The sequence below is a fragment of the Azolla caroliniana genome, unplaced genomic scaffold (genome assembly GCF_043228905.1).
Source record: "Azolla caroliniana isolate FFs.n. ecotype wild unplaced genomic scaffold, voAzoCaro1.0.p SCAF_7, whole genome shotgun sequence".
NCBI lineage: Eukaryota > Viridiplantae > Streptophyta > Polypodiopsida > Salviniales > Salviniaceae > Azolla > Azolla caroliniana.
The window spans coordinates 17,221,175-17,246,773 of NW_028230442.1; the positions used below are offsets into that span (position 1 = coordinate 17,221,175).

Genomic DNA, 25,599 nt, shown 5'->3' on the forward strand with positions numbered 1-25,599 from the left:
GGTTTAGGGTTTAGTGATATTGACCCATACACTACTTATGAAGGGCAATATCACAATTGGAAAGAGACGGAAGAAGTTGTCTCTCATTTTGTTGATTTCGAAGGTGATCAAATCGCGTTCTTGGTCTTATGAAGTGAGCAATGAGGACTTCCAATGGGATGCCGAGGAGGGCTACGAAGATTAGAGTTGAAGTGCTTCAACAGCCAAGGTCCACACATGGTGAGCAAGTGCCCAACATAACATGAATATTACAATCGTATGATACCATGTCAAACCTACCATGGGGCACCCCCACAACAAAAACCAGCAAAACCCCCCAGATCAACAACCACAAGAATTGATCGCATGGTTCCAACGAGAAGCATCATGCCCCGAATGAGAACAAGAACACCTAGTGCCCGATTGCCCTGAGAAAAAGAAGAGAATAGGCACAAACCTGTTATCTAGTCCCATCAACGATCAAAGCCAACGTCATTACATCCACTCAATGAATCACTCACAACCTCAAATATCAAGAGCATGAGACGCATATCACTCAATGGAGGATGCGGAAACCAAAGAAGGATAAATTGGTCGGATCTTTGCCACTGGTCTCCATCCCAAACCAGTTCGACAATGACAACGTGAGGGATGTACCCATCAATGCCTTTGACTACAAATTTACCTACACACCTAGCCACTTGCCCAAACCCTATCAAAGAAAAGCAAAAAGTAGAATAGTACATCAAACTACTCTGACAAGAAGAGGAACAAACACCACCAACCTACCAAGCTTCGACTTTGGCCAAGTCAACAACTAGGTCAACATCCCTCCCCACCACAACGAAGCACCCGTCAAAAACCACATACCTAAATCTTGCTCCGCAACTAGCAACAAAGAGGACAATGTGGCATTATTGTAATAAATATCAACACTCAAAGTAAAACCCACGTTGTGGGATGTGTCCATCTTGATTGGCATCCCCATAGATATCATCCCAAGTTTTAATCATATCGTATCTAAAACACTCGAGCTAACACTAGAAGAACTATTAAAACTAAACCACCAACCTTGGCATGATTTTATCCGATGACTAAATGGCAAATTTTCAAATAGGTACATAGTCAAAAACTCTTCTTTTGATTTTCCTCGCATGATTGAAGTTTAGCTCACTAAATAAGAGACTTGAGATAAGAACCAAGTTATGTTTTTGCAAATACAAGCTTGAATTTTATTGTTAACACACAAAAAAGCTAGTGAGTCATGTCTTTCCTCGAATATCCTTCCTATACTACACTCTAATTAATTTGATTGTCCTTTATAAAAAGGTAATCATTATCATCACATTTGAAGCAACATAACTTCAACATCTCTCATTACCCATTTCATTCTATTTATTTCCTAGTTTGACCGAGATCTCTCTAGTCTTGTGAGATAAAGACATGTACTCAAATCATGTTAGCAATATCTTGAAAAGAACATGTGGTAGGCAACAATCTCAAATTATCTTATTGCCAGGTATCGAACCTAGGTCACCCATGTGACAAGCAAGAATACTCACCACTATACTACTACAACACATGCATACTTTTTTTCAATAGACAAAAAAAAAAAATGTAATCTTTTCCATGTACACAAAAACTCTTCTTATAATTTTCCTTGAATGATTGAACTTTAGCTCACTAAATAAGAGACTTAAGATAAGTACCAAGTCATGTTTTTGTAAATACAACCTTGATTTTTATTTGGCACAAAAAAAAGCTAGTGAGTCATGTCTTTCCTCAAATATCCTTTTTATTCTACACTCTACATGTTTGGATTGTACTCTATAAAAAAAGTAATCATTATCTCCTCTCTTGAAGCAATATAACTTCAACATCTCTCATTACACATTTCATTCTATTTATTTGCTAGTTTGACCGAGTTCTCTCTAGTCCTATGATATAAAGACATGTACTCAAATCCTATTAGGAGTGCTTAGCATCTTGAAAAGAACATGTGGTGCAAAGCGAGTATGGGCAACAATCTCAAATTTGCACTAGAGTTTTACGCCATTGCCGCAAATCGAACCCGAGTTCCCACGCGACAAGCAGGAATACTCACCGGCTAGAAAGTCTCTATGTGTCAGCTCCGATGCTGCATCATATGCTCCTTCCACGTAAGTCCAATACCCATGTCTAAGAAGATACTGGTGTATCTTGTATGCCCAAGATGCATAGTTGCTCCTGTCGAGCTTTTTCGTTGGTAGGGAGCTACCCATTTCTCTGTCCCTATTCTTATCACTTATGTTCGAAAGGTATTCGCCTTGTCTGTGTTAAGCGCTTGTCGGTTGCAGAGGATTCTTCTCAACCCTCGTGCCCTGATACCATGTAAAAGTTTGCATGCAGAAGCTTGGACATAAGACATAGTCAGCTCAGCCAAACAACAATACACAGTTAGGTATACATAGAGAATGTGGTTGATAGTATGTGAGAGAGACAGAGAGAGCAGACAACAAAATTATATTTAAAATAATAACGCTTTGTGTACATACAATGTGCTCAATGAGCACTTTTATACAAGCCCTAACAGTAGGCTAACACAACTAATGAGAAGTTCTTAATGCTCTTCAAGAGCTTTGACACCTAATAGAACATAATATTCCTGATACTATGTTTGGCCTTTCAGCCCTAAATCCTAATGGCCTTGTTGGCTTCTAGTCAATCTAATTTTCTACTTCTTCTCGACTCAGTTGTTGGCCTCTTCAGTCGATTTGGCCTACCGGCCTTTAGCTGATTCGGTTCATGTTGAGCTTGTCTCTCAACGACACTTTAGTGTCCTTGGTGCAAGCGTGGAAGACGTGGTTCTTTGCCAATTGATTGTTGTTGAGGTTGTCACAATACATCGGCGTCGGATCGCCAACCTCCACCTACAGGTCCTGCAACAACCGTTTGAGCCATATGGCTTTGCATGGTGCGACAATTGTTCCTTTGTACTCAGCATTGGTGCTCAACATTGTTATTATGGGTTGCTTCTTGTTGCTCCATGCGTTCATTGCGCTCCCAAGAGAGAATGTATGCCGATTGGCGATCGCTGACGTTTTCAGACCAATCGCCATCCATATAGCCGACTAACTATTCGGTTATGCCATTCCGATGCAACAACCCACAATCCTTCATGCCACTGACATAGCGCAATATCTTGTGCGCGCATTGAAGGTCCTCGACCATCAGCTTCGTCATGAAGTGGCTGATCAATCCGACAAGATAGCTATGATTGGTCGGGTGATTGTCAAGTAGATGAGGATTTCGCCAAACTGTCGGAACTATTTCTCGTGGCAAGCCGGCACCAAATTGCCCTAAGTCATATTTATACTTATATGAACTTAGGGCTATTTACAAATATAGCCTCAATAGGCTTACTTAAAACATATTTACAAATATGTCTTCTCTTCCGGTTCTCACCAAGTCCATCCGATCCGGTTTCCGAATCTCTTCTGGTTCTCACCGGGTTCATCTGATCCGGTTTCTGGATCTCTTCCAGTTCTCACCAGGTCCTCTTCATTCATAACCGGATCCCATCCGAAGGGACCGATTACCCAACACCTCCTTGATCCCAATCAAGGGATTCAATGCTAGTCACAAGAAATTCACGATGAAGAACTTTGAGAGGCCGAACACATACTAGGCATGCAGATAAAGCGAAATCAAATGAAGAGGATCCTACACCTCTCCCAATCCGACTACATCCGGAAGGTGATGAGGCGATTCAACATGGACAAATCGAAGTGGGCACCGACCCCACTCCCGACGTCAATTCAACTATTTAACAATCAATCTCCCTCCTCGGAGAGAAAGAGCTCATGAGCCGAATTCCCTACGCATCAGTTGTAGGAAGTCTCATGTACACAATCATGGCCACCCAACCCGACCTTGCACAAGAGCCACCAGCTGATACATGTCTAATCTCGGAAAGAAGCATTGGGGAGTTGTAAAGTATATATTCCGACACCGACACAACACCAAGAACCTACAATTGACTTTCAAATCGAACCATCCGACCGAGGTCAAGGGCTTCACTGATTCTGATTATGCCCCGACAATCGGAAATCAACATCAAGATATGTCTTCACCTACAGAAACAGAGTGATTTCATGGAGTTCAAAGCTCCAAGAATGTACGACGCTCTCCACGACAAAGTTCGAGTACATCGCTACGTCCGAGGCAGCAAAAGAAGCAATCTGGTCGCAACAACTGTTGGTTGATTTTTCGGCCAAGAGCCAAATCGGCCATCCAACGCCGACTCTTCATTGCGATTGATGGAGTGCAATTCACCTTATAAGGAATCTAGTATATCATGCGAAGAAGAAATATATTGAGGTGAGGTATCATCACATCCGGAAAATTCATACGAAGGTGAACATTACTAACAGCCTGAGGAAGCCACTCCCAACGCACTAAGGAGACAAATGGAAATACAGCAAGCTAAGGAGCACAAGGAAGTCAAATCCAAAGAAGCAATAGGATAGTCAAAAATCGGTAGAGCCAAACGAGCAAGAATAGCAAAGTACAAAGAGCCGAATAACCAGAGGTGTGAAAAGGCCACTAAGTCTAAAGGAGCCAAAAGTCGATCACCAACCCAAGAGGAGGTACAAGGACCAATCGACAAGAGAGGCCGATGCCCGAAAGTGGATTCGGCAATCAACCGACTCTACCATTGCCAATTCAGCAATTAACCTACCGACTTGTAATTTTTCTAATTGTAATTTTAATTCAAAACGTAATTTAAGCTTATGAGGGAGTTTGTTGGGCTAAAAGTCCCACTCTACCAAAGTTGTACTCCTAGTGTGAACATGTCCGCACAATTAGGGCTCAATTACCCTATCTATAAAGCGAGAGACTGAGTCTTGTAAAGAATTATTGTCTGTGTAACTATCATCTTCTTCATCTTTTTGTATATACTATATCAATGATTGATTCACACAAAAGATCCTAGGTGTTATTCTTCATCTAGCCAGTTCAGCAACTTACACCTAGCTAGTTAAGCCACATACAATGCTAACACCCAAGAAGTCGTTGATTGTCTTGCTCTAATGCTAAAAATTTTGTTGTGAGGAACTCTAGCTCTATTGAGGCTCCTCATCAATGTGATTAGTGAAGCCACCTACCAACGCCTCAACATCTCCAAGAGGGACACATGGTGGATACTAACACAATACGACAGGGTTATCCGTTTCACATTTCGTTCATCATTCTATTGTGGCTTTATGGCTCGGTTTATTGGCATGCAAGATTTGGCAAGCCAATTCAAATTCGGCTCTAGTTATCAACAACAACCAGGGAGTCATCGCTCTGTCAAAGAATCAGGTTCATCACAACGCCTTGAAGCATATCAATCAGGTGTATCGAGGTGAGATTTTGCACTACCTCATTGATGAAGTGAGGTCCTTGATCGTTGACCAAATCCACTAGACATCCAAATCGTGTTATAATATTCTCGTATAGGAAATGAGCTACAGTTTGAGTTTTGTTGTCTCGTAAAGCTTTTGCTTCAACCCATTTGATATAGTGGTCTGTGGTGACCAAGATATACTAAAATCCTCTGATGGATGGTGGGTTGAAAGGATTGACAAAATCTAGTCCCCATTTTTTAAAAGGTTCTAAAGCTAAGATAGGTTGATGAGGCATCCGAGTTGCTTCTTTGATTGTCCCAATTGTTGACATACGTCACATTCTTTTGCAAACTTGGTTACATCCTTGTTGATTGTGGGCCACCATAAACAGACCTGCCATATTTTTGAAGTAGTGACTTCTCCAGAAAAAGGACCTCTCAATATGCCTTGATGAGCCTCCAATATGCAGTTCCTCTGCTCAAACTGTTGGACACAACAACAGAAAATTCCATTAGCATACCGACCGATATAGTGCGTCACCCATCACTTTAAAATGTCGTGACCTCAATGCTAATCTTTTCCTTTGATCTTTACTCGGTTCAACACGGAACGTGCTTGTGGTACAAAGTTGCACCATGGCATCTAACTATTCATTGGGATTGTTATGCACATGTGGGACTTTGATGTGTACACTATGTCAAAGTCAAATTCTTGTAGTAGGAGCATTCATCGTGTTATTTTCCCCATCACATGGTTGTTTCTTTACTAGTTAAAGTAATGTTGAATTATCAACATGAATGGTGAATGTATTACCTAGTAAATAATGACAAAACTTCTCCACTGAATAGATCATGCCAAGTGCCTCCCTTTTTGTGGTGTTGTAGTTACGTTCTGCTTTGAAAAGACGACGACTAGGATAATAAACTGGGCAAAACCACCTCAGTTCATGTTCCTTCATTAGAATACTCCCAATGGCAATGTCTGATGCATAAACAAAAATGTGAAAAGTTTTGGTCCAATCGGAAGGTTGTACTACTGGTGCTTTTGCCAAGATGATCTGAAGCTTCTGAAATTCCAAGTCTTCAACTTCTGTCCAACTAAAGGGAGTGGCATGTATCGCAACATGTAAAGGAGTAGCCAAATCCGCAAGAAAGCGTAACACCCGACTATGCCAATGAATCTATCTGAGGAACATCATGAGTTCCTTTGCATTTTTGGGGGCTTTCTCATCCATGATAGCTTGGACTTTGCCTGGGTCAATTGTGATACCTTCTTTGGAAATGATACGTGCAAGTAGCATGCCACTCCATACTGCGAATGTGCATTTTACCATGGTTTTTGGCCAAGTATTCTCATCAGGTGGTTGTCTGCATACACGATGTGGTGTTTCTATGTAGAACTATCCTAATGCCTCAAATTTGTCTATGGATGATGTTGTTGCATGGGTCTCATTGACATCTCTTGAGTTTCTTAATCTCTGTCGACGCTTTGCATCATATGCTAATCGATGTTTTGTGGCGGAGTATGATGTCAACGTCTCACGTTCTCCCTGCTTGCGACGAGCTTCTAGAGATTTCCTAGACGTCTGCTTTGTTATGTTGCATGCATGGTAAGAATTCTAAGAAGAAGTAACATCGCAGTCGCCAAGTGTTATCCGCCTAGGAACATCAATGCCCAGTGTTGGATAACATGATCACATAACAGCAGAGAAACACAAAACACAAACAAACAGAGATTATGACAAATTGTTTCAATCATGCACGAGTAAGGAAAAGAAGAATACAAGTTCCCTCTTATCGTTCCCTTCTCTTTAGTTCTATTCACCTAGAGACAATTAGAGAAACAACAATTGGGTGAAATGGTATCTTAAGGCCTTTACAATGGAGTCTACTCATAAACATCCATTCAAGTATGATTTTGTCATAAGAATATATAATATTCTTTGACCATATTTACACTTGACAACTAACTACATATCACAATCTAGTTCTTCTGATAACTAACACATGGATTACAATAAAGTGTGCTCACGCACTTTTTCACACATCGGGCTTTTCTCCATAAGCACATGTTCACATGAGTTGAGCCTGATTCTCAACACACTTCTATGAATCGATGGAGTTTTATCTCCCATCGATGTTATTAGCCTTGAGTCCAGACCAACCTATACCCTTTTGATGGCAAACCGGGCGAAAGTGGTTGTCGAGCACCTTTAAGCGACTAGCTTACTTAGCTTCATTGATTACTGCTTAATCTCTCTCTCACACACACTCTCTCTAGCTTTACTTTCTCTTACAGATAGACACGAATGTAGGAAGAAGAATATATATACTATTAACACCACTTCTTCTTACATTATTAGAGGTTTAGCACCATACAAGAGGAGATTAGGGTTTGGCTTACTTGGATCTTAACCCTTATCTTTCTCAACTCTAATGAAGGATTAAGGAGATAGAAGAAGAGTTCTTAGTGCATTAATGGAAAGAATATATCCTAAGAAGAAGAATAACTACAAAAGACACAAAATGGTGGCGTTGATAGCCTTTTACAAGGTAAGTGTTTCTCTTTCACTCTAGGTTGCCCATTGACTTACATTACTTCTTATTTAATTTGTTCTATCCCCCTTTTTCCTATGGTTGGTTGAGCTCGTTGTCCTTTGTTGTTGTCACAATCTCCGCCACCAATGTACCAAGTGTTTGATACTTAGCAATTGCTTGGCTTAGTTTGGCAACAAAAGTTGGATGCACCATAGTTACACTTTGAGGATTCAAATCAAATTGCCAAGGACATCAGAAGATCGAATGGATGAATGAGTGGAGTGTTGATTAAAGGATGTGCATAGAAGAGGATGAGAAAATGAGAAAATGAATTAGAGATTGGACAAGAGGAGGGGTTTGAGTAGAATCCAAGAGCTTAAGGAGAATAAAAGTCCCATGAGATAGATGACAAAAGAATGATGGGCATTGGATGCTTTAGACTTGTAGCATTCCAAATTGTTGTGTTTATGTTGCAAGGTTCTCTCTTGTACATGCATTCAATTGACCAAAGACAATAACCTTTCCTCTCCCCCTCCTTACAAACATGTATATTGGGTGCTTCACAAAGCCCTTTAGAAGTAATACACAAGTTGAAGCCTCTCGTTTATGCCTAGAAGAATTATATACAAGAAGTCAAGCACCAACATCTTTGGATGACAGTTCTAAATTTCTAAGTTGAGAATCGTTGCTTGACATGTAGATCATGGGAGCATAGTTTATGCAAGCCAACTTAAATTTCTTATATGTATTGAATGGCCTCTAGAACATTTTGTATATTAAAAAACTTTTTCGAATGTTTAGTGTTCTTTATTAATGAGTGACAATTGGCAATGGTTTGGTTCGAGAGTGTCAAACTCAAACCGATTAAAACCAAACACTTAAAGCTAATCAAACCGAACCACAAAACAATTTAAACCAAACCGCTACAAAAGTTCAAGCTCAAACCAAACGGCTTTAGAGATTTTCAAACCGTTGAATCCATGATTTTGCGAGTTTCGATTTTCAAGTTAGGTCAAAATTCAAGTTCTACTTTTAAATTTTAAATTTTTCAATATTTAAAGTTTTTTTCTTAAAATATCAAAATTAGGCTTTAAAATGAAAAGGTTCTTTAAAAAAATATTTAAGAAAATTATCAAAGTATCAAACCCTAAACCTTCAAACCATTTAAATCAGAAATGGTGAAGTTGATAAAGGCTCAAACCGAATCGAACTGAACCGTTGACCCAAACCTGAAATTGAACCAAACTGAATCATCTAAACCGTTGAGGTGTTATGTCACGGTTTCACGGTTCGGTTCAAACCAAACCGTTGTCGATTGTTAATCATGAGGCATGTTTTTCTTTCATGGATTGGTAACCATAAGAAATCATGAGAAAGAATTGCAAGAGTTTATGTCAATCAAAAGAACTTATGCTTGTGATGCGACTTTTTTTTTTGTTCTCCTACCAGGAAGCACACAAAAACACTTGAGTGAATTTTTACCTCATTGCCAATAATGATGACTCAGTGTCCACCGTGGTTTCTTTTCTTTTATCAAAGCCATTCTATTTTGCATTTTCTCTCGATCATATCGAGAGATTCTTTAGCCATCCATTGCCTCAAGCCCCTATCCAGCCCAAGAAACTCCAACGACACGCATGTCATGGCTAACTCTTCGACGGCCACCAAGTCATCATATAAATTTTCACACTCGGCCATTACAAGCGCTTGTAAGGACAAGTGTCCGCAGAAAGTGTGAACGCCGAACCCTGAGACGAGTCTACACCCGGTGAGCACGAGCTCTCGCAACTCGACACAGCCCAGGGAGATGGCGACGATGGAATGGTCCGAGATGTTTGGGAGCCACGAGAGGTCGAGCTTCCGGAGGGAGGACATGGCGGGGAGTACGAATTGGCCGGATCGGTCGGTGACACGGGGCCCGCATTTCGAGAGAGAGAGGGCCTCGAGTTTGGGGTGGGTGTCGCGGAGAGACGCGAGGCCCGAGTCGGTGATACGGGGGCATTCCGAGATGTCGAGCTCTCGGAGAGAGGGCCGTGTTTTGGGGCACGAGGAGATGGAGAGGGAGTGGAGGCCTCGGTCGGAGATGGAGGGGCATCCTCGGAGGATAAGTGAGGTTAGGGACGAGAGGCGGGAGATGGCCGCGAGGCCCGTGTCGGTGACATGGAAGCATCCGGAGATGTCGAGGTGGGATAGGGAGGGGCACGAGGCCGAGAGGGCGGACAATCCGGCGTCGTTCACAATGGCCGGGCAATGGCCAACCGAGAGGCGGACAAGAAGCCGGCACCCGAGGGCCAATGCGGCCACCGATTCCCGCATGAGCTCGGGCCCGGCCCCTTCATCATCATCATCATCATCATCATTATCAAGGGATGAGATCGCATGAAAGCAGGGTGGGGTTAGGGTTAGGGTTCTGGTTAGGGTTAGGGTTTGGAGGCGAGGGCACAGGGCGGCGATGAAGGGTAGAGAGGCATGGTGCGCTTGGATGTGCTGTAATGACGGGTAGAGAGGGAGGATCCGCGCCGCCATCGCTGCAGCAGCAGCAGATGAAGACGAGGAGGAAAGCATGGTGAGGCGGGTCCTCGAGAGACGCTCGAGGCGTCGCCACCTGCTGCTCACCGTCGAGAGGCTCTTCCGATCGGCAGGGTTCTGAACGCGGCACAGGATATGGCACAGCTCGTCGTCTCCTAGGGTTTCTATAGGAGGCGATGGTGCGATTGCCACTACAGGTTTCTCCTCTTCTGTCCCTGCGCTGTTCTCCTCCATAGCCAAGTTACAGATAAGCTCTGCTCAGCGGTAGCAAAGGGGGCGAGGATGATGTGATAGCAGAATCCATGGAAGAATTCTCTTCTTCTTCAGTATCTGTGTCTGCGTCTGCGTCTGCGTCTGTGTTTGGCCATGGCTAAACAGAGAGACAGAGAGGATCGATGAATTGTCTTCGTTGGAGAGGAGACCTGGGGTTTCCTGTAATTACAAACCATACCCTTTCCTGCTGTGGGGGGCAAACAAATTAGGATAATGCCCACAATACCCCTGGCCCTCTCATATCTCTCAGTTTCTTTCTTTTCTTGTAAAAAGCACATAGTTATATTAATTGTATGTAAAATCCAAATCCACAGTTACAACACTTCTTAGAGTCTCCTCTACCTACCTATGCCTATGTTGTAGGGAGAGGGACGTCTTGTAATGCCATTAAAAAACCTGAATATGCATTTGAGGAAATACGATCCCCACATGCTCTAAACATCCAGAAATTCCACATAAGAATACCTTTCAACTTCTTCATATAGGCAGGCTTTCACCCCTTGTTTACTGTTACGGGCATGACCATATAATATCCCGTGGTAACTAGTATCTTAGTATTTTACACACGAGGATAACATGTGAGGGTTAACCAAGAGTGTAAAGGAGGGATTCAGGATTACCTTCAACTATGTCGAAACTTTGACCTCATGGTGATCAAACTCTTGTAGCGAGCACGCTAGTACCAAGTACGACTCGATGCCATAATGGTGGTATGAGACGCAAATCAAGGCGCGAGTCCATCTCGATCCCTTCGATCGGGAGTGGTAAGGTGGATCGACACCCTTCTTTTTCTATCTCCTTTCTTTTTCATCTATCTATTATATCCTTATCATATGCTTACATTAAGATCTAGTCTAACATTTACTATCAAACACGAAAGCATTACGCATATTCCAATTGTGTTGTAGTCCCCAATAACGTAAAAATTGGAACAATATCTCCATCTCCTCATTTGAACCATGTTGAAGATATGGAAAAAAAACCCATTGTTGAGCTCTCTCGCTCTCTCTCTCAAGATCATCTGAACATGTTTCTCACTAAAAACCCTTCATGGGAGACATCCTGAATCGTCCCTAAGAGGAGTTGCGATGAAAGCAACGATGATGAGCGCATTGGCAATCTGCTGATGAATTTTTTGACTCTCCCTCATGGGATTCAAGTAGGTTGAAGAATAATCTCTCAATCAGAAGATGGGTGTGTTCTACCTTGTCTGATTCCCAACACTACCAAAAACCATCTAACTATTAATGTCAATCTAAACTATTCATGAGAGTAAAGATTAATTAAATGTATTGCTTTGATCTAATTGAAAGTGTAGGGGTCTTTTTGGCATTTTTTTTAGGAAAAAAAGTAGGAAGAAGTTCAGGGCATTTTGGTAGCCTAAAAACTAGAGTACTTTTTCTTGCTAGAATTGTGAAGAAAGTCAAGGTAGTTTTGTGTTTTCTAGATTCTAGACATATGTGACGAACAAATAGGAAAAAACTTCACCAAATCTAAGCAAACAGATACTTTCTTGTTTATTGTGTGTGAAAGAAAACAAGCCATGCCAGGAAAATAACATTAGAAAAGCATTTTTTTACATAAGAGAAAGTAGAATTATGAAAAGTTTGGTTCACTTCTCAACAAAACTTCTTGTATATATGGTCAACCACGGTCGAGATTAGTAATCACATGAAAGATAAGAAAAATATATACATTATTTCAAAATCAATTTAGAACATAATCCACCAATTCATTGTACTCTTTTGAGTGTTATAGAGTATTTTTGAGGAATTTTGCTTGCTTCCCCATGCAATTGTAGGAAGTGGATATGGACATTTTATTCTAAATATTGAGGTATGTACTATCGAACACTCTCCATGCTCATGACCTCAAGTGGAGAGTGATCCAATCTAAAGAAGTAGGAGCATGTATGACATCGGTAGCATCACTCAAAGAGAGAGAGAGAGAGAGAGAGAGAGAGAGATTAATGTCTTCTAAGGCCAAAATTAGCCCATGAGATAGTTGGTTTACAACAAAATGGGTATTTATCCAAAATGAGAGAGAGATTTTGTTATCATCTTCGGAGATCAAATATGACCTATGAGACCAAAAATATTACATTTCACGTGATACATGTGAAAGTGAGCAGTGACTCTCGATTGTTCAAGAGCTTTACCAATGAATGTTGCAATTTGTTGAGAATCGAATTCAACTTCCCATAGATAGGTTTCACACTAGCTCATGGACATTCCAGGCTAGTTTTGTAAATAGTAGAAAGGGCGCTTGCCCTAGCTTAGTTGGTATATAAACCAACTCATTGTAACTTAGTTAATGTTAGATGTATTTCATTTTGTTAATATTATATACACTTTTGTCTATCTCTGTCTCTTGAGCTCTCCATCTCTCTCTCTCTCTCTCTCTCTCTCTCTCTGCAGTTACACATACACACCTACGTTCACCTTCCACTGCATTGCAATCACCACAGACTCCATTTCCTAACATGGTATCAGAGCGTGTGGTTGCCTGATCAAGCATTTTCGACTGTGTTGTGCTGCACGCCGACGATCAAACTCTTGTAGCGAGCACGCTAGTACCAGGTACGACTCGATGCCATAACGGTGGTATGAGACGCCGATCAAGGCTCGAGTCCATCTCGATCCCTTCGATCGGGAGTGGTAAGGTGGATCGACACCCTTCTTTTTCTATCTCCTTTCTTTTTTATCTATCTATTATATCCTTATCATATGCTTACATTAAGATCTAGTCTAACATTTACTATCAAACACGAAAGCATTACGCATATTCCAATTGTGTTGTAGTCCCCAATAACGTAAAAATTGGAACAATATCTCCATCTCCTCATTTGAACCATGTTGAAGATATGGAAAAAAAACCCATTGTTGAGCTCTCTCGCTCTCTCTCTCAAGATCATCTGAACATGTTTCTCACTAAAAACCCTTCATGGGAGACATCCTGAATCGTCCCTAAGAGGAGTTGCGATGAAAGCAACGATGATGAGCGCATTGGCAGTCTACTGATGAATTTTTTGACTCTCCCTCATGGGATTCGAGTAGTTTGAAGAATAATCTCTCAATCACAAGATGGGTGTGTTCTACCTTGTCTGATTCCCAACACCACCAAAAACCATCTAATTGTTAATGTCAATCTAAACTATTCATGAGAGTAAAGATTAATTAAATGTATTGCTTTGATCTAATTGAAAGTGTAGAGGTCTTTTTGGTATTTTTTTTAGGAAAAAAAGTAGGAAGAAGTTCAGGGCATTTTGGTAGCTTAAAACAAGTGTTTTTTCTTGCTAGAATTGTGAAGAAAGTCAAGGTAGTTTTGTGTTTTCTAGATTCTAGACATACGGGACAATCAAATAGGAAAAAACTTCACCAAATCTAAGCAAACTGAGACATTCTTGTTTATTGTGTGTGAAAGAAAACAAGCCATGCCAAAAAAATTGCATAAATTTAAGTATTTTTTTTACATAAGAGAAAGTAGAATTATGAAAAGTTTGGTTCACTTCTCAACAAACTTCTTGTATATATGGTCAACCACGGTCAAGATTAGTAATCACATGAAAGATAAGAAAAATATATACAATATTTCAAAATCAATTTAGAACATAATCCATCAATTTATTGTACTCTTTTGAGTGTTATAGAGTATTTTTGAGGAATTTTGTTTGCTTCCCCATGCAATTGTAGGAAGTGGATATGGACATTTTATTCTAAATATTGAGGTATGTACTACCAAACACTCTCCATGCTCACGACCTCAAGTGGAGAGTGATCCAATCTAAAGAAGTACGAGCATGTATGACATTGGTAGCATCACTCAAAGATGTTAGGTTTTTCTGTCCACATTAATAAGTAAATAAAATGGGCCTTGGACGCCCAAAACTTGTATTTTTTAAAATAGTGTGAAAGGGGTGCACACAAGAAGACGTTACATATCTACACTATGTAACACATTCTTTTTTTGAGTGTGTTAAAAAGGGAAAAATGAGCATTTCTCTGATGCAACAGAGAAAAACATATTTCAGAGAGCCCATACTCTCTTTCTTAGCTAATTCCTTCAATCTTTCTGAAGTACACCAACACACTCTGACATCCGGACATCGCCGCCTCCATCATCAGCCACGTGCTGTGAGTTTTGGTGGTTTTTGCGTTCCTTTTTGTTGAGTTTTTATTTTTGAGGAAACATCATATTCCTCGATTGCTCATAGTACTCTAACTTGTTTAGAGTAGAACTTTGGTGTATCAGATTTATATTGATAGTGAATTAGTTCTGGACTAGGTCCCGTGGTTTTTACCTCTTTGAGGGTTTTCCACGTTAAAAATCTATGGTGTATTGTGTATTGATTTGTTGTGTATCTTTCTTGTTTTCTTTTTAAATCTTGCACAACATGTTTTCTATTTTACATAAGTGTTTAAGTGCTACTAAGTTTCGAAACAAGTGGTATTAGAGCGAGGTTGAGCACTTCTTATGGAGACAATTTTTTCCACAATGGTTTGCTTGAACGACACCAACTAGCACAAATGGAAAGGTAAGGTGAAAGATCCTCTTTTTGTGAAAATTCTACACTTACTTGTTTTTGCAGATGCTAAACCAGAGAGCAAAACTGCCGAGGAATGGCTTTTTGAGGATCAACAGGTATGTGGTTTTATTCGACAATGGGTGGGAGACAATGTCTTAAACCATATTGCGAATGAAACTAATGCTAAAGCTCTATGGAATAAACTCGAAACGTTGTATGCATCAAAGGCAGGTAACAATAAGTTATTCTTGCTTAAACAAGCAATGCATTTAGTGTATAAAGAAGGCAGTTCCATTTTAGATCATCTAAATGAATTTCAAGGATGTTTTGACCAACTTTTTAGTATGGGTGTGAAATTTGATGATGAGATTAATGCATTATGGTTGTTAAACACTCTCCCTAATTCATGGGAAACTTTTAGGGTATCTCTAACTAATGTAGCCCCAAATGGAATTGTAACTACGGAATATGTCAAGAGTGGTGTTCTAAACGAGGAGATGCGACGAAGGACACAAGGGACATTGTCACATTCGGAGGTCTTGATGGTTGAGAGAGGGAGGAGTAAGCATACAAGCCAAGGTCAAAACAACCGAGGGAGGAGTAGAAGTAAATCAAAACCAAGGTATAAAAATCTAGAATGTCATTTTTGTGGTAAAACAGGACACATAAAGAGGTATTGTTACAAGTGGAAAAAGGAGAACCACACATCTAGCGGTAACTTACCAACGTAATATTCGTGTTCGTGCAAGCATTCCAATGTGTGGAAACGAACACGTTTGAAATGGGAAAAGTACACAATCCTTTGTTTTTTCTTTTTTTTCATTTATTATTGTTATAATTTAGTTGACCCTAGTGGTAAGGAGTCATGCTATTGTTGTCTATGTCTTGGGTTTGATTCCCAATTTTCTCATCTCTTTCTCTCATTATTACCATGTCATAGCAAAATTTTATGTTAGTGTTATAATAGTTTTTTTCTTTTATTTAATTTTATTATTATAACTAAGTACAACCTAGTGGTAAGTTGTTGTGCTACTATTAGTTGTGTCTTGGGTTTGATTCCCAACTTACTCATATCCTCTTGTTAGTGTCATGTTCTTGTTGGGAATCGCCGCTTCGATTCTCCTTCACCGCTCGGCCACAACCGAGTAGTCGCGAAACAATGCAGCAGAAAATAGGAAACACTGAGAAAGACACGATAACACAGGGATTAACGTGGAAAACCCTATATGGGAAAAACCACGGGAGTGCAAGACTCCAAACCAAAACTATGCACAGAGAAATATACAATGGCGAGCTGCAAGGCAACGACCTTGAGCTCGCTGTCCTCGCCACAGGCGGCGGTATTACACAGAGGCAACGACCTCTTCGTCTTTCTCTCTCTCTCTCTCGGCTGCACTCTTCACTCTCTCTAAGTGAGAACAGAAAATGAGCAACAACTTACAGCAGCAATAAACAGTTTGCCCTAAGTCATATTTATACACATATGACTTTCGGGCTATTTACAAATATAGCCTCAAGGGCCCTTGGCAAACATATTCACAAATATGTCCCCGCATCCGGATCTCTCTCCGGGTACATTCATCATCCGGCTCCGTAGCCGGGGTCTTCATCATCCGGCTCCGTAGCCGGGGTCTTCATCATCCGGCTCCGTAGCCGGGGTCTTCGTCATCCGGCTCCGTAGCCGGGTCTTCGTCATCCGGCTCCGTAGCCGGGTCTTCGTCATCCGGCTCCGTAGCCGGGGTCTCTTCATCCGGCTTCATGCCGGGTACTCTTCATCCTCCGGTTGTGGTTACGGAACCGGGCTTGCCGTCATTCATCTCCGGACATCCCATCCGGAGGGACCGAAAATCCCAACAAACTCCCCCTTCACTTCGGCATGGGATGTCTCTCCAATCCGATCCTCTTCCGGCATGCTTCCAGCTTGTCGGGTGTGAGCACTTTGGTCAGCATATCTGACCCGTTCTCGTCCGTGTGGATCTTCGTCAGCACGAACTCCTGGTCTTCTATCCTTTCCCGGATCCAGTGATATCTTCGCTGGATGTGCTTCGTCCGGGAGTGATAGGCCGCGTTCTTTGCAAGGTGGATGGCACTCTGACTGTCGCAGTAGAGTCGGTACTCCTCCTGCCGGATACCGAGCTCTCTAATGAAGTCCTTCATCCATATTATTTCCTTGCCGGCTTCAACAGCCGCCATGTACTCCGCCTCCGTGGTTGACAACGCAACCGTCTTCTGCAGCCTTGACTGCCATGAAACGGCTCCCCCTGCATACGTCATCACATACCCTGATGTGGACCGGCTGGTATCTGCATCAGCCGACATATCCGAATCGGTGAAACCGTCGAGTTCGGGCTTTCCGGAGCCGAATCGGAGGCACACGTTTGCCGTGCCCTTCAGGTATCGGAGTATCCATTTGACCGCGTTCCAATGCTCTTTGCCGGGATTGCTCATGTACCGGCTCACCACTCCGACTGCATATCCTATGTCCGGTCGGGTACACACCATCGCGTACATCAAGCTCCCGACGGCAGACGCATATGGTACTTTCATCATGTCCTCCTTCTCAGCCTTTGTCTTGGGGCTTTGCTTGCTGGACAGCTTGCAGTTTGCCGGGAGTGTTGACCCCACCGGTCTTGCTTCCGACATGTTGAACCGGTGAAGCACCTTTGTCACGTACTTCTCCTGTGACAACCACAACTGCTTCTTCTTCCGGTCCCGGATGATGTGCATCCCTAGTATTTGCCTCGCCGGACCCAGGTCCTTCATTGAGAAGGTTCGGTGAAGAGCCTTCTTCAGCATCCGTATCTTGACCTGGTCCCGTCCGACGATCAACATGTCGTCCACGTACAGGAGGAGTATTAGAAAGTCTCCTCCTTCGAACTTCTTCACAAACACGCAGTGATCGGACTGCGTTTTGTGGTACCCTTCGTCGGTCATGAAGGAGTCGAACTTCCGGTACCACTGCCGGGGAGCCTGCTTCAGTCCGTAAAGGCTCTTCTTCAACCGGCATACCAGGTGCTCCTTCCCTTTCTTCTCGAATCCTTCCGGTTGCTGCATGTAGATCTCTTCTTCGAGGTCACCGTGAAGAAATGCCGTCTTCACGTCCATCTGTTCTACCTCGAGGTCCATGCTTGCCGCTATGCTCAGCACCGTCCGGATGGAGGTCATCTTCACTACCGGGGCAAATATCTCGTCGAAGTCGACGCCCTTCTTCTGCTAAAACCCCTTCACCACGATCCTGGCTTTGTATCTCGGGGGGTTTCCGGCATCTCCCGGTTTCAGCTTGAACACCCACTTGTTTCGAAGTGCCCGCTTTCCTTTCGGCAACTCCACAAGTTCATATGTGTGGTTCTCATGCAGGGAATCCATCTCCTCCTGCATGGCACTTAACCACCTGCGGCTATGGGTGTCAAGCTTCGCTTCTTCAAAGCTCTCCGGCTCCCCCTCGTCGGTTAGCAGCACGTGCTCTGGTTCCGGAAATCTCCGGGGGGCCCTTCTCTCTCTTAGAGGATATCTCCGTTCCGGAGCTTCGGTAACCGGTTCTTCCGATTCTTCTTCATCCGAATCCATTTCGGGATCGGGGCCGGTTCCGGTATCATTTTCATCGTCTTCGGCCAGTTCTGTTTCTTCACCGTCTTCGGCCGGATCTTCGAGTGTTAACCGGTCCCTTGCCGGTCGGGACTGCTCCTCGTAGAGTTGATCCTCATCGGTCGACTTGGAGCTCTTCATCTTCTTCTCCGACTCCCAGTCGGCGAGTGTCTTGTCCTCCATGAAGATGATGTCTCGACTCCTGAATATCTTCTTGTCGACCGGGTCCCATACTCGGTAGCCGAACTCGTCGTCGCCGTAACCGAGGAATATGCATGGCCGGGTCTTTGGATCTAACTTTCCTCTCCGGTCCTTTGCCACATGCACGTATGCGAGACACCCGAACACCTTCAGATGCCGGTAAGATACTTCCCTACCGGTCCACACTCTCTGCGGCGTGTCTCCGTCCAAAGGTACTGAGGGTGACCTGTTTATCACGTATGTCGCCGTCGACATTGCCTCAGCCCAAAACCCCTTGGGTAATTCCGCATGCGCCAGCATACTCCGGACCCTCTCCATTATGGTCCGGTTCATCCTCTCGGCCAGCCCGTTCAGTTCCGGCGTCTTCGGCACAGTAAACTCGAGCCGGATTCCCTTCGAGCGACAGTACTCCGCGAACTGCCCCCGGTATTCCCCTCCGTTATCCGCTCGTATCGCTTTCAGCTTCTTGCCGGATTCCCTTTCCACTCTCGCGTGGAGTTCTTTGAAGACGCCCAACACTTGGTCCTTTGTCTTCAACGGTGCCGTCCACAGCTTCCGGCTGTGATCATCTATGAATGTTACGAAGTACTGGGCTCCGCCATGTGACTTCGTTTCTACTTGACACACGTCAGTGTGCACCAGCTCCAATGGTGCGCTGCGTCTCGTCGGTGGCCTTGAGTGGAAAGAGGTCCGGTTTTGCTTACCGGCCAGGCAATCGGTGCACTTCTCCAGGTGCACATGCTTCACTGGAATGAGGTTGTCTTCTGCAAGCCTCTTCATCCCCTTCTCACTCATGTGGCACAGTCTCTTGTGCCACAGCTCACCGGCAGTGTCGGCTGCCACGTTCAGCTCCTCCGGACATAGCCGGGAATTCATCAGGTACAGTGTGTTGACCTTCCGGGCCCGAGCCACTATCAAGCTCCCCTTGCTGAACTTCATTTCGCCGTTCCGGATGCTACCTGTGTAGCCTTCATCGTCTAGCCTTCCGGCCGAAATCAGATTCAGTCGAACCTCCGGAACGTGTCGGACATCCTTCAGCAGCATTTTGCATCCGGTTGATGTCATCAGCCACACGTCTCCTATGCCGGCAATCCGGCACGTACCTTCATTTCCCATCCGGACACAGCCATGCTCACCGGCTGTGTAGGATGAGAAGTATCTTCTCTCCGGGGTCAGGTGGAACGATGCTCCGGAATCGACCACCCAGGTCGTCTCATCGCCGGCAACGTTTAGTTCACCTTCTTCGGTGATGAGCATGATTTCTTCCTCACTTGCCGCGAGTGCCGTTGTTCCTTTCCGGTCCTGCCCTCGCCGATCCGAACCTCTCCGGTCCGTGGCTCCCCGGTATGCACCGTTTCTCTCCGGTGACTTCTTCGAATCGGTGTCGACGGCTCCGTTGTCTTTTCGGTAATGCCGACAATTCTTTCGGAAGTGCCCCGGCTTCCCACAGTGGAAGCATGTGGGCCTTCCTCTTGACTGCGACCGGGTCCCCGACTTCTCCCGTCTTTGCGGACTCCGGTTCCATTGTCTTCCCCGTTCCGATTCGGTAAGCAGCGCCTTCGTGTCGGAGGCCGGTTCTTTATCTCTCCGACGCGCTTCTTCATTCAAAATACTTGTCTTTACCGTTTGTAGAGACAAGTTATCTTCGGTGCAGGAGGTGCTGAGGGTCACCACCAAGTTCTCCCAGCTTTCCGGCAATGTACACATCAGAATGATGGCTTGCATTGCATCCTCCAACGGGAACTTGATCGCCGCAAGCTGGTTCACGAATCCCATGAACGTGCTTACGTGTTCGACCATGCTCTCGCCGTCCCGGTACTTAAGATTCACTATCTTCCTCATCAGGGAGGTCCGGTTCAACGCATTCTTCCTCTCATACAGTCCGGACAGCTTCCGCCACATCTCATAGGCGTTCGTATCGTTCGCCACATGTTGCAGGACACTTACATCGACATATTGCCGGATCGTCGCTACGGCTTTCCGGTTCAGAAGCTTCCATTCCGACTCAAGTACTCCCTTCGGTATTTCCGACCTGTCAATCGGTTCGTACAGGTCCCGAACAATTAGAAGATCTTCCATCTTGATCTTCCAGTCGGCGTAGTTCTGCGCATTCAGCACCATCATGCCCGGAGGCCCACTACCGCCGCCTTCCATTTTCTGTGTTGCCGTCGCTCTGATACCACTTGTTGGGAATCGCCGCTTCGATTCTCCTTCACCGCTCGGCCACAACCGAGTAGTCGCGAAACAATGCAGCAGAAAATAGGAAACACTGAGAAAGACACGATAACACAGGGATTAACGTGGAAAACCCTATACGGGAAAAACCACGGGAGTGCAAGACTCCAAACCAAAACTATGCACAGAGAAATATACAATGGCGAGCTGCAAGGCAACGACCTTGAGCTCGCTGTCCTCGCCACAGGCGGCGGTATTACACAGAGGCAACGACCTCTTCGTCTTTCTCTCTCTCTCTCTCGGCTGCACTCTTCACTCTCTCTCTCTCGGCTGCACTCTTCACTCTCTCTAAGTGAGAACAGAAAATGAGCAACAACTTACAGCAGCAATAAACAGTTTGCCCTAAGTCATATTTATACACATATGACTTTCGGGCTATTTACAAATATAGCCTCAAGGGCCCTTGGCAAACATATTCACAAATATGTCCCCGCATCCGGATCTCTCTCCGGGTACATTCATCATCCGGCTCCGTAGCCGGGGTCTTCATCATCCGGCTCCGTAGCCGGGTCTTCGTCATCCGGCTCCGTAGCCGGGGTCTCTTCATCCGGCTTCATGCCGGGTACTCTTCATCCTCCGGTTGTGGTTACGGAACCGGGCTTGCCGTCATTCATCTCCGGACATCCCATCCGGAGGGACCGAAAATCCCAACAGTTCTTTTTCTTCTTTTTCTTTCTTTCTTTGTTATTAGAAATTAGCTCACCCGAGTGGTAAGTTGTTATGCTACTACTGCCTATGTCATGGCAAAATTTTATGTTAGTGTCATGTTCCTTTTTCTTTCTTTCTTTCTTTCTTTGTTATTAGAAATTAGGTCACCCTAGTGGTAAGTTGTTAGGCTACTACTGCCTATGTCATGTTTTCTTCATATTCTCAAATATACGTTTTTATGAGTTTTTGATCGTTTCTTTTTTTCTTTCTTTGTTATTAGAAATTAGGTCACCCTAGTGGTAAGTTGTTATGCTACTACTGCCTATGTCATGTTTTCTTCATATTCTCGAATATACGTTTTATGAGTTTTTGAACGTTTGATTATATTTTATAATGACATATTTTGATTCAATCTCTATAGTTCATACTCATTTTTTTGTAAAGTTCTAAAGTGAGGATGATAGAGATGTCTTGATTTGCATCCCAAAAGTATGCATGCGATACAATGCAAATATTGCAACCATACTTATGTCGGTGGTTCACAATGGATTAGAGTCCACTTATTAGGATTGAGTGTGAATCAATACATAATATAGACCCTAGTCAATCCAATCCAACTTTGAGATGATTTACCATACACGTTTGATTGAATCATTCTCGAATGCGAATGCACGTATGATATGTATGGTTCATTCTATGGCGGTAAGCATGAAAACAAAGGTAACGATAACAATTCTAATCGTGTTAATACAACTTCATCAGATGATTTGCTTGTTGTTTATGATGAAAACGTGATTAATCTTGCTCCCAATGAAACTAATTGGGTTGTTGATAGTGGAGCATCCTTCCATGTCACATCTAGAAGGGAGTTTTTTACTTCTTATACTTCAGGGGATTTTGGAGTTGTGAAGATGGGCAATGACGATCTTTCAAAGGTGGTAGGCATTGGGACTATTTGTTTGGAAACCAACACGGGTTCAAAATTGATTCTCAAGGAGGTAAGACATGTACCCGACATTCGCTTACATCTTATCTCAACCGACAGATTAGATGATGATGGCTATTGCAACATCTTCAATGAGGGACAATGGAAACTCACTAAGGGCTCATTGGTTGTAGCTCCTAGTAAGAAATGCTCTAGTTTGTATTTATTACAAGCATCTATTTCTACTAATCTTGTGAATGCAGCTGAAAGCAACAATATGTCATAGCTGTGGCATAAAAGGTTATCTCATATTAGTGAGAAGGGGCTTGATTGTCTAGCAAAGAAAAGCTTGCTTCCGGGTCTAAAAGATGCCAAGTTAGACATGTGCAATCATTGTGTGGTAGGAAAGCAAAGAAGAGTCGCGTTCAAACAACATTCTTCTTCAAGAAAGGAAGAGGTACTTGAGTTGGTACATTCAGATGTTTGTGGTCCTTTAAAGGTAAAATCAATAGGTGGTGCACTCAACTTTGTTACTTTTATTGATGACTATTCTAGGAAACTTTGGATTCGAACATTGAAAACTAAGGACCAAGCATTTAATGTGTTCAAAGGATTTCATGTTTTTGTAGAAAGAGAGACGGGAAAAAAACTGAAACGCATTCGCACTGACAATGGTGGGGAATACCTTGGAGCTTTCGATGCATACTGTCGAGAACACGGGATTAAGCATTAAAGGACACCACCAAAAACCCCACAACTAAATGTCTTGGCGGAAAGGATGAATAGGACTCTAGTTGAAAGAGTTCGATGTTTGCTCTTGGATGCGAAGTTATGCAAACCCTTTTGGGGTGAGGTTTTGAGTACCATTGCATATGTTATTAACCTATCTCTTACTGTTGCATTACAGGGCGACGTTCCTAATAGAGTTTGGTATGGTAAGAATGTTTCATATGATCATTTACATGTGTTTGGGTGTAAATGTTTTGTACATATAGCTAAAGATGAACGGTCTAAATTAGATGTTAAATCTAAAGAATGTATTTTTATTGGTTATGGCCAAGATGAGTTTTGTTACAGATGTTATGAGCCAATAGAAAGGAGGCTCATTCGAAGTCGTGATGTGGTATTCATTGAGGATCAAACTATCAAAGATATTGAGAAGGTCAAAGAATCTAACACTCAAGAAGATGGTGGGCTTATTGATTTTGACCCGATTCCTACGACCGAAGATGCTACATATGGAGATGCTTCCCAACAAGACGAAAACCGTGAGGATGTTGATGAACCAGATATTATAAATAATAGGGCTGAAGCTAATCATGATGATATTTTACCTCAGATAGGTTTTGAGCGAGGGGAGCAAACTTCCTTACAGAGGTGGTCAATGAACAACTTAGAAGGTCTACTAGAGAACGAAAACCATTTGTAAGGTATTCTAGTTCAGATTATGTTTTAATCTTTGACCAAAGGGAGCCTGAAAGTTATTATGATGTTTTAAATCATAAAGATAAGGATGATTGGATAAAAGCCATGCACGACGAAATGAACTCATTAAAGAAAAATAATACCTTTGATTTAGTAGAACTTCCTAAGGGAAGAAAAGTTTTGAAAAAGAAATGGGTGTTTAAGTTAAAACAAGGTGATGGTAACCTTGTAAAACATAAGGCTCGTTTAGTCGTAAAAGGTTTCAGCCAAAAGAAAGGTATTGATTTCGATGAAATTTTCTCACCAGTTGTGAAAATGAGTTCTATTCGGGTTGTTTTAGGTTTAGCGGCCACTTTAAATCTTGAGATTGAGTAGCTCGATGTAAAGAAAACTTTCTTGCATGGAGACTTGAAGGAAGAGATATACATGGAACAACCGGAGGGTTTCGAAGAGAAAGGAAAGGAGCATATGGTATGCAAGTTGAGGAAAAGTCTTTACGGCCTAAAAGAAGCATCGAGACAATGGTATAGAAGGTTCAATTCATTTATGGCAAGTCAAGACTATGCCAAGACTAATGGAGATCATTGTGTGTATGTTAAGCATTTTTCTAAAGGTAATTTTATAATTCTTTTATTGTATGTCGATGATATGCTAATTGTAGGACAAGATGTAGAAAATATCCACAAGTTAAAGGTGGATATATCTAAGGCCTTCGACATGAAAGATCTAGGTCATGCTAAGCATATTTTAGGCATGAAAATTACTCGCAATAGGGAATGTGGAAAGTTGTGGCTTTCTCAAGAAAAATACATAGAACGAGTATTAGAAAGGTTTAATATGCATAATGCAAAACTGGTAAGTACCCCCCTTGCTAGCCATTTTAAATCATGTAGAAAAGACTGTCCACATACCGGGCAAGAGAAAGAAGAGATGTCCTCAATTCCTTACTCTTCAACGATTGGTTCGTTGATGTATGTTATGGTTAGGACAAGGCCAGATATTGCCCATACCGTTAGTGTTGTAAGCAGATATCTCTCCAATCCGAGTAAGTCTCATTGGGATGCCGTAAAATGGATCTTTCGATATTTAAGAGGTACATCAAAATTATGTTTATGTTTTGGAGATTCTAAACAAACTCTTGAAGGTTTTTCAGATTCAGATATGGCAGGAGATCTCGATGGGAGAAAATCTACTTCGGCTTACTTATTTACATTTGCAGGGGGAGCCGTGTCATGGCAATCTAAGTTGCAAAAATGTGTTGCTTTGTCTACAACAGAATCGGAATATATTGCAGCCACTGAAGCTGCCAAAGAGATGCTATGGTTGAAAAGGTTTGTTTTAGATTTGGGTTTAAGTCAACTAACT

The 25,599-nt window shown here is 42.8% G+C and overlaps 1 protein-coding gene across 1 annotated transcript; it reads right to left on the minus strand.

Moving 5' to 3' along the window:
* Positions 1 to 9,157: 9,157 nt before the first annotated feature.
* LOC147862093 (uncharacterized) lies at positions 9,158 to 10,774 on the minus strand. The gene has a single exon (XM_087322152.1). It carries the CDS (start codon positions 10,649 to 10,651, stop codon positions 9,422 to 9,424), a length of 1,230 nt encoding a protein of 409 aa, XP_087178278.1. The 5' UTR covers positions 10,652 to 10,774; the 3' UTR covers positions 9,158 to 9,421.
* Between the last annotated feature and the right edge of the window lie 14,825 nt (positions 10,775 to 25,599).

Coding starts and splice junctions, on each gene's coding strand:
- LOC147862093 (XM_087322152.1), bottom strand. CDS start 10,651: ATGGAGGAGAACAGCGCAGGGACAGAAGAGGAGAAACCTGTAGTGGCA.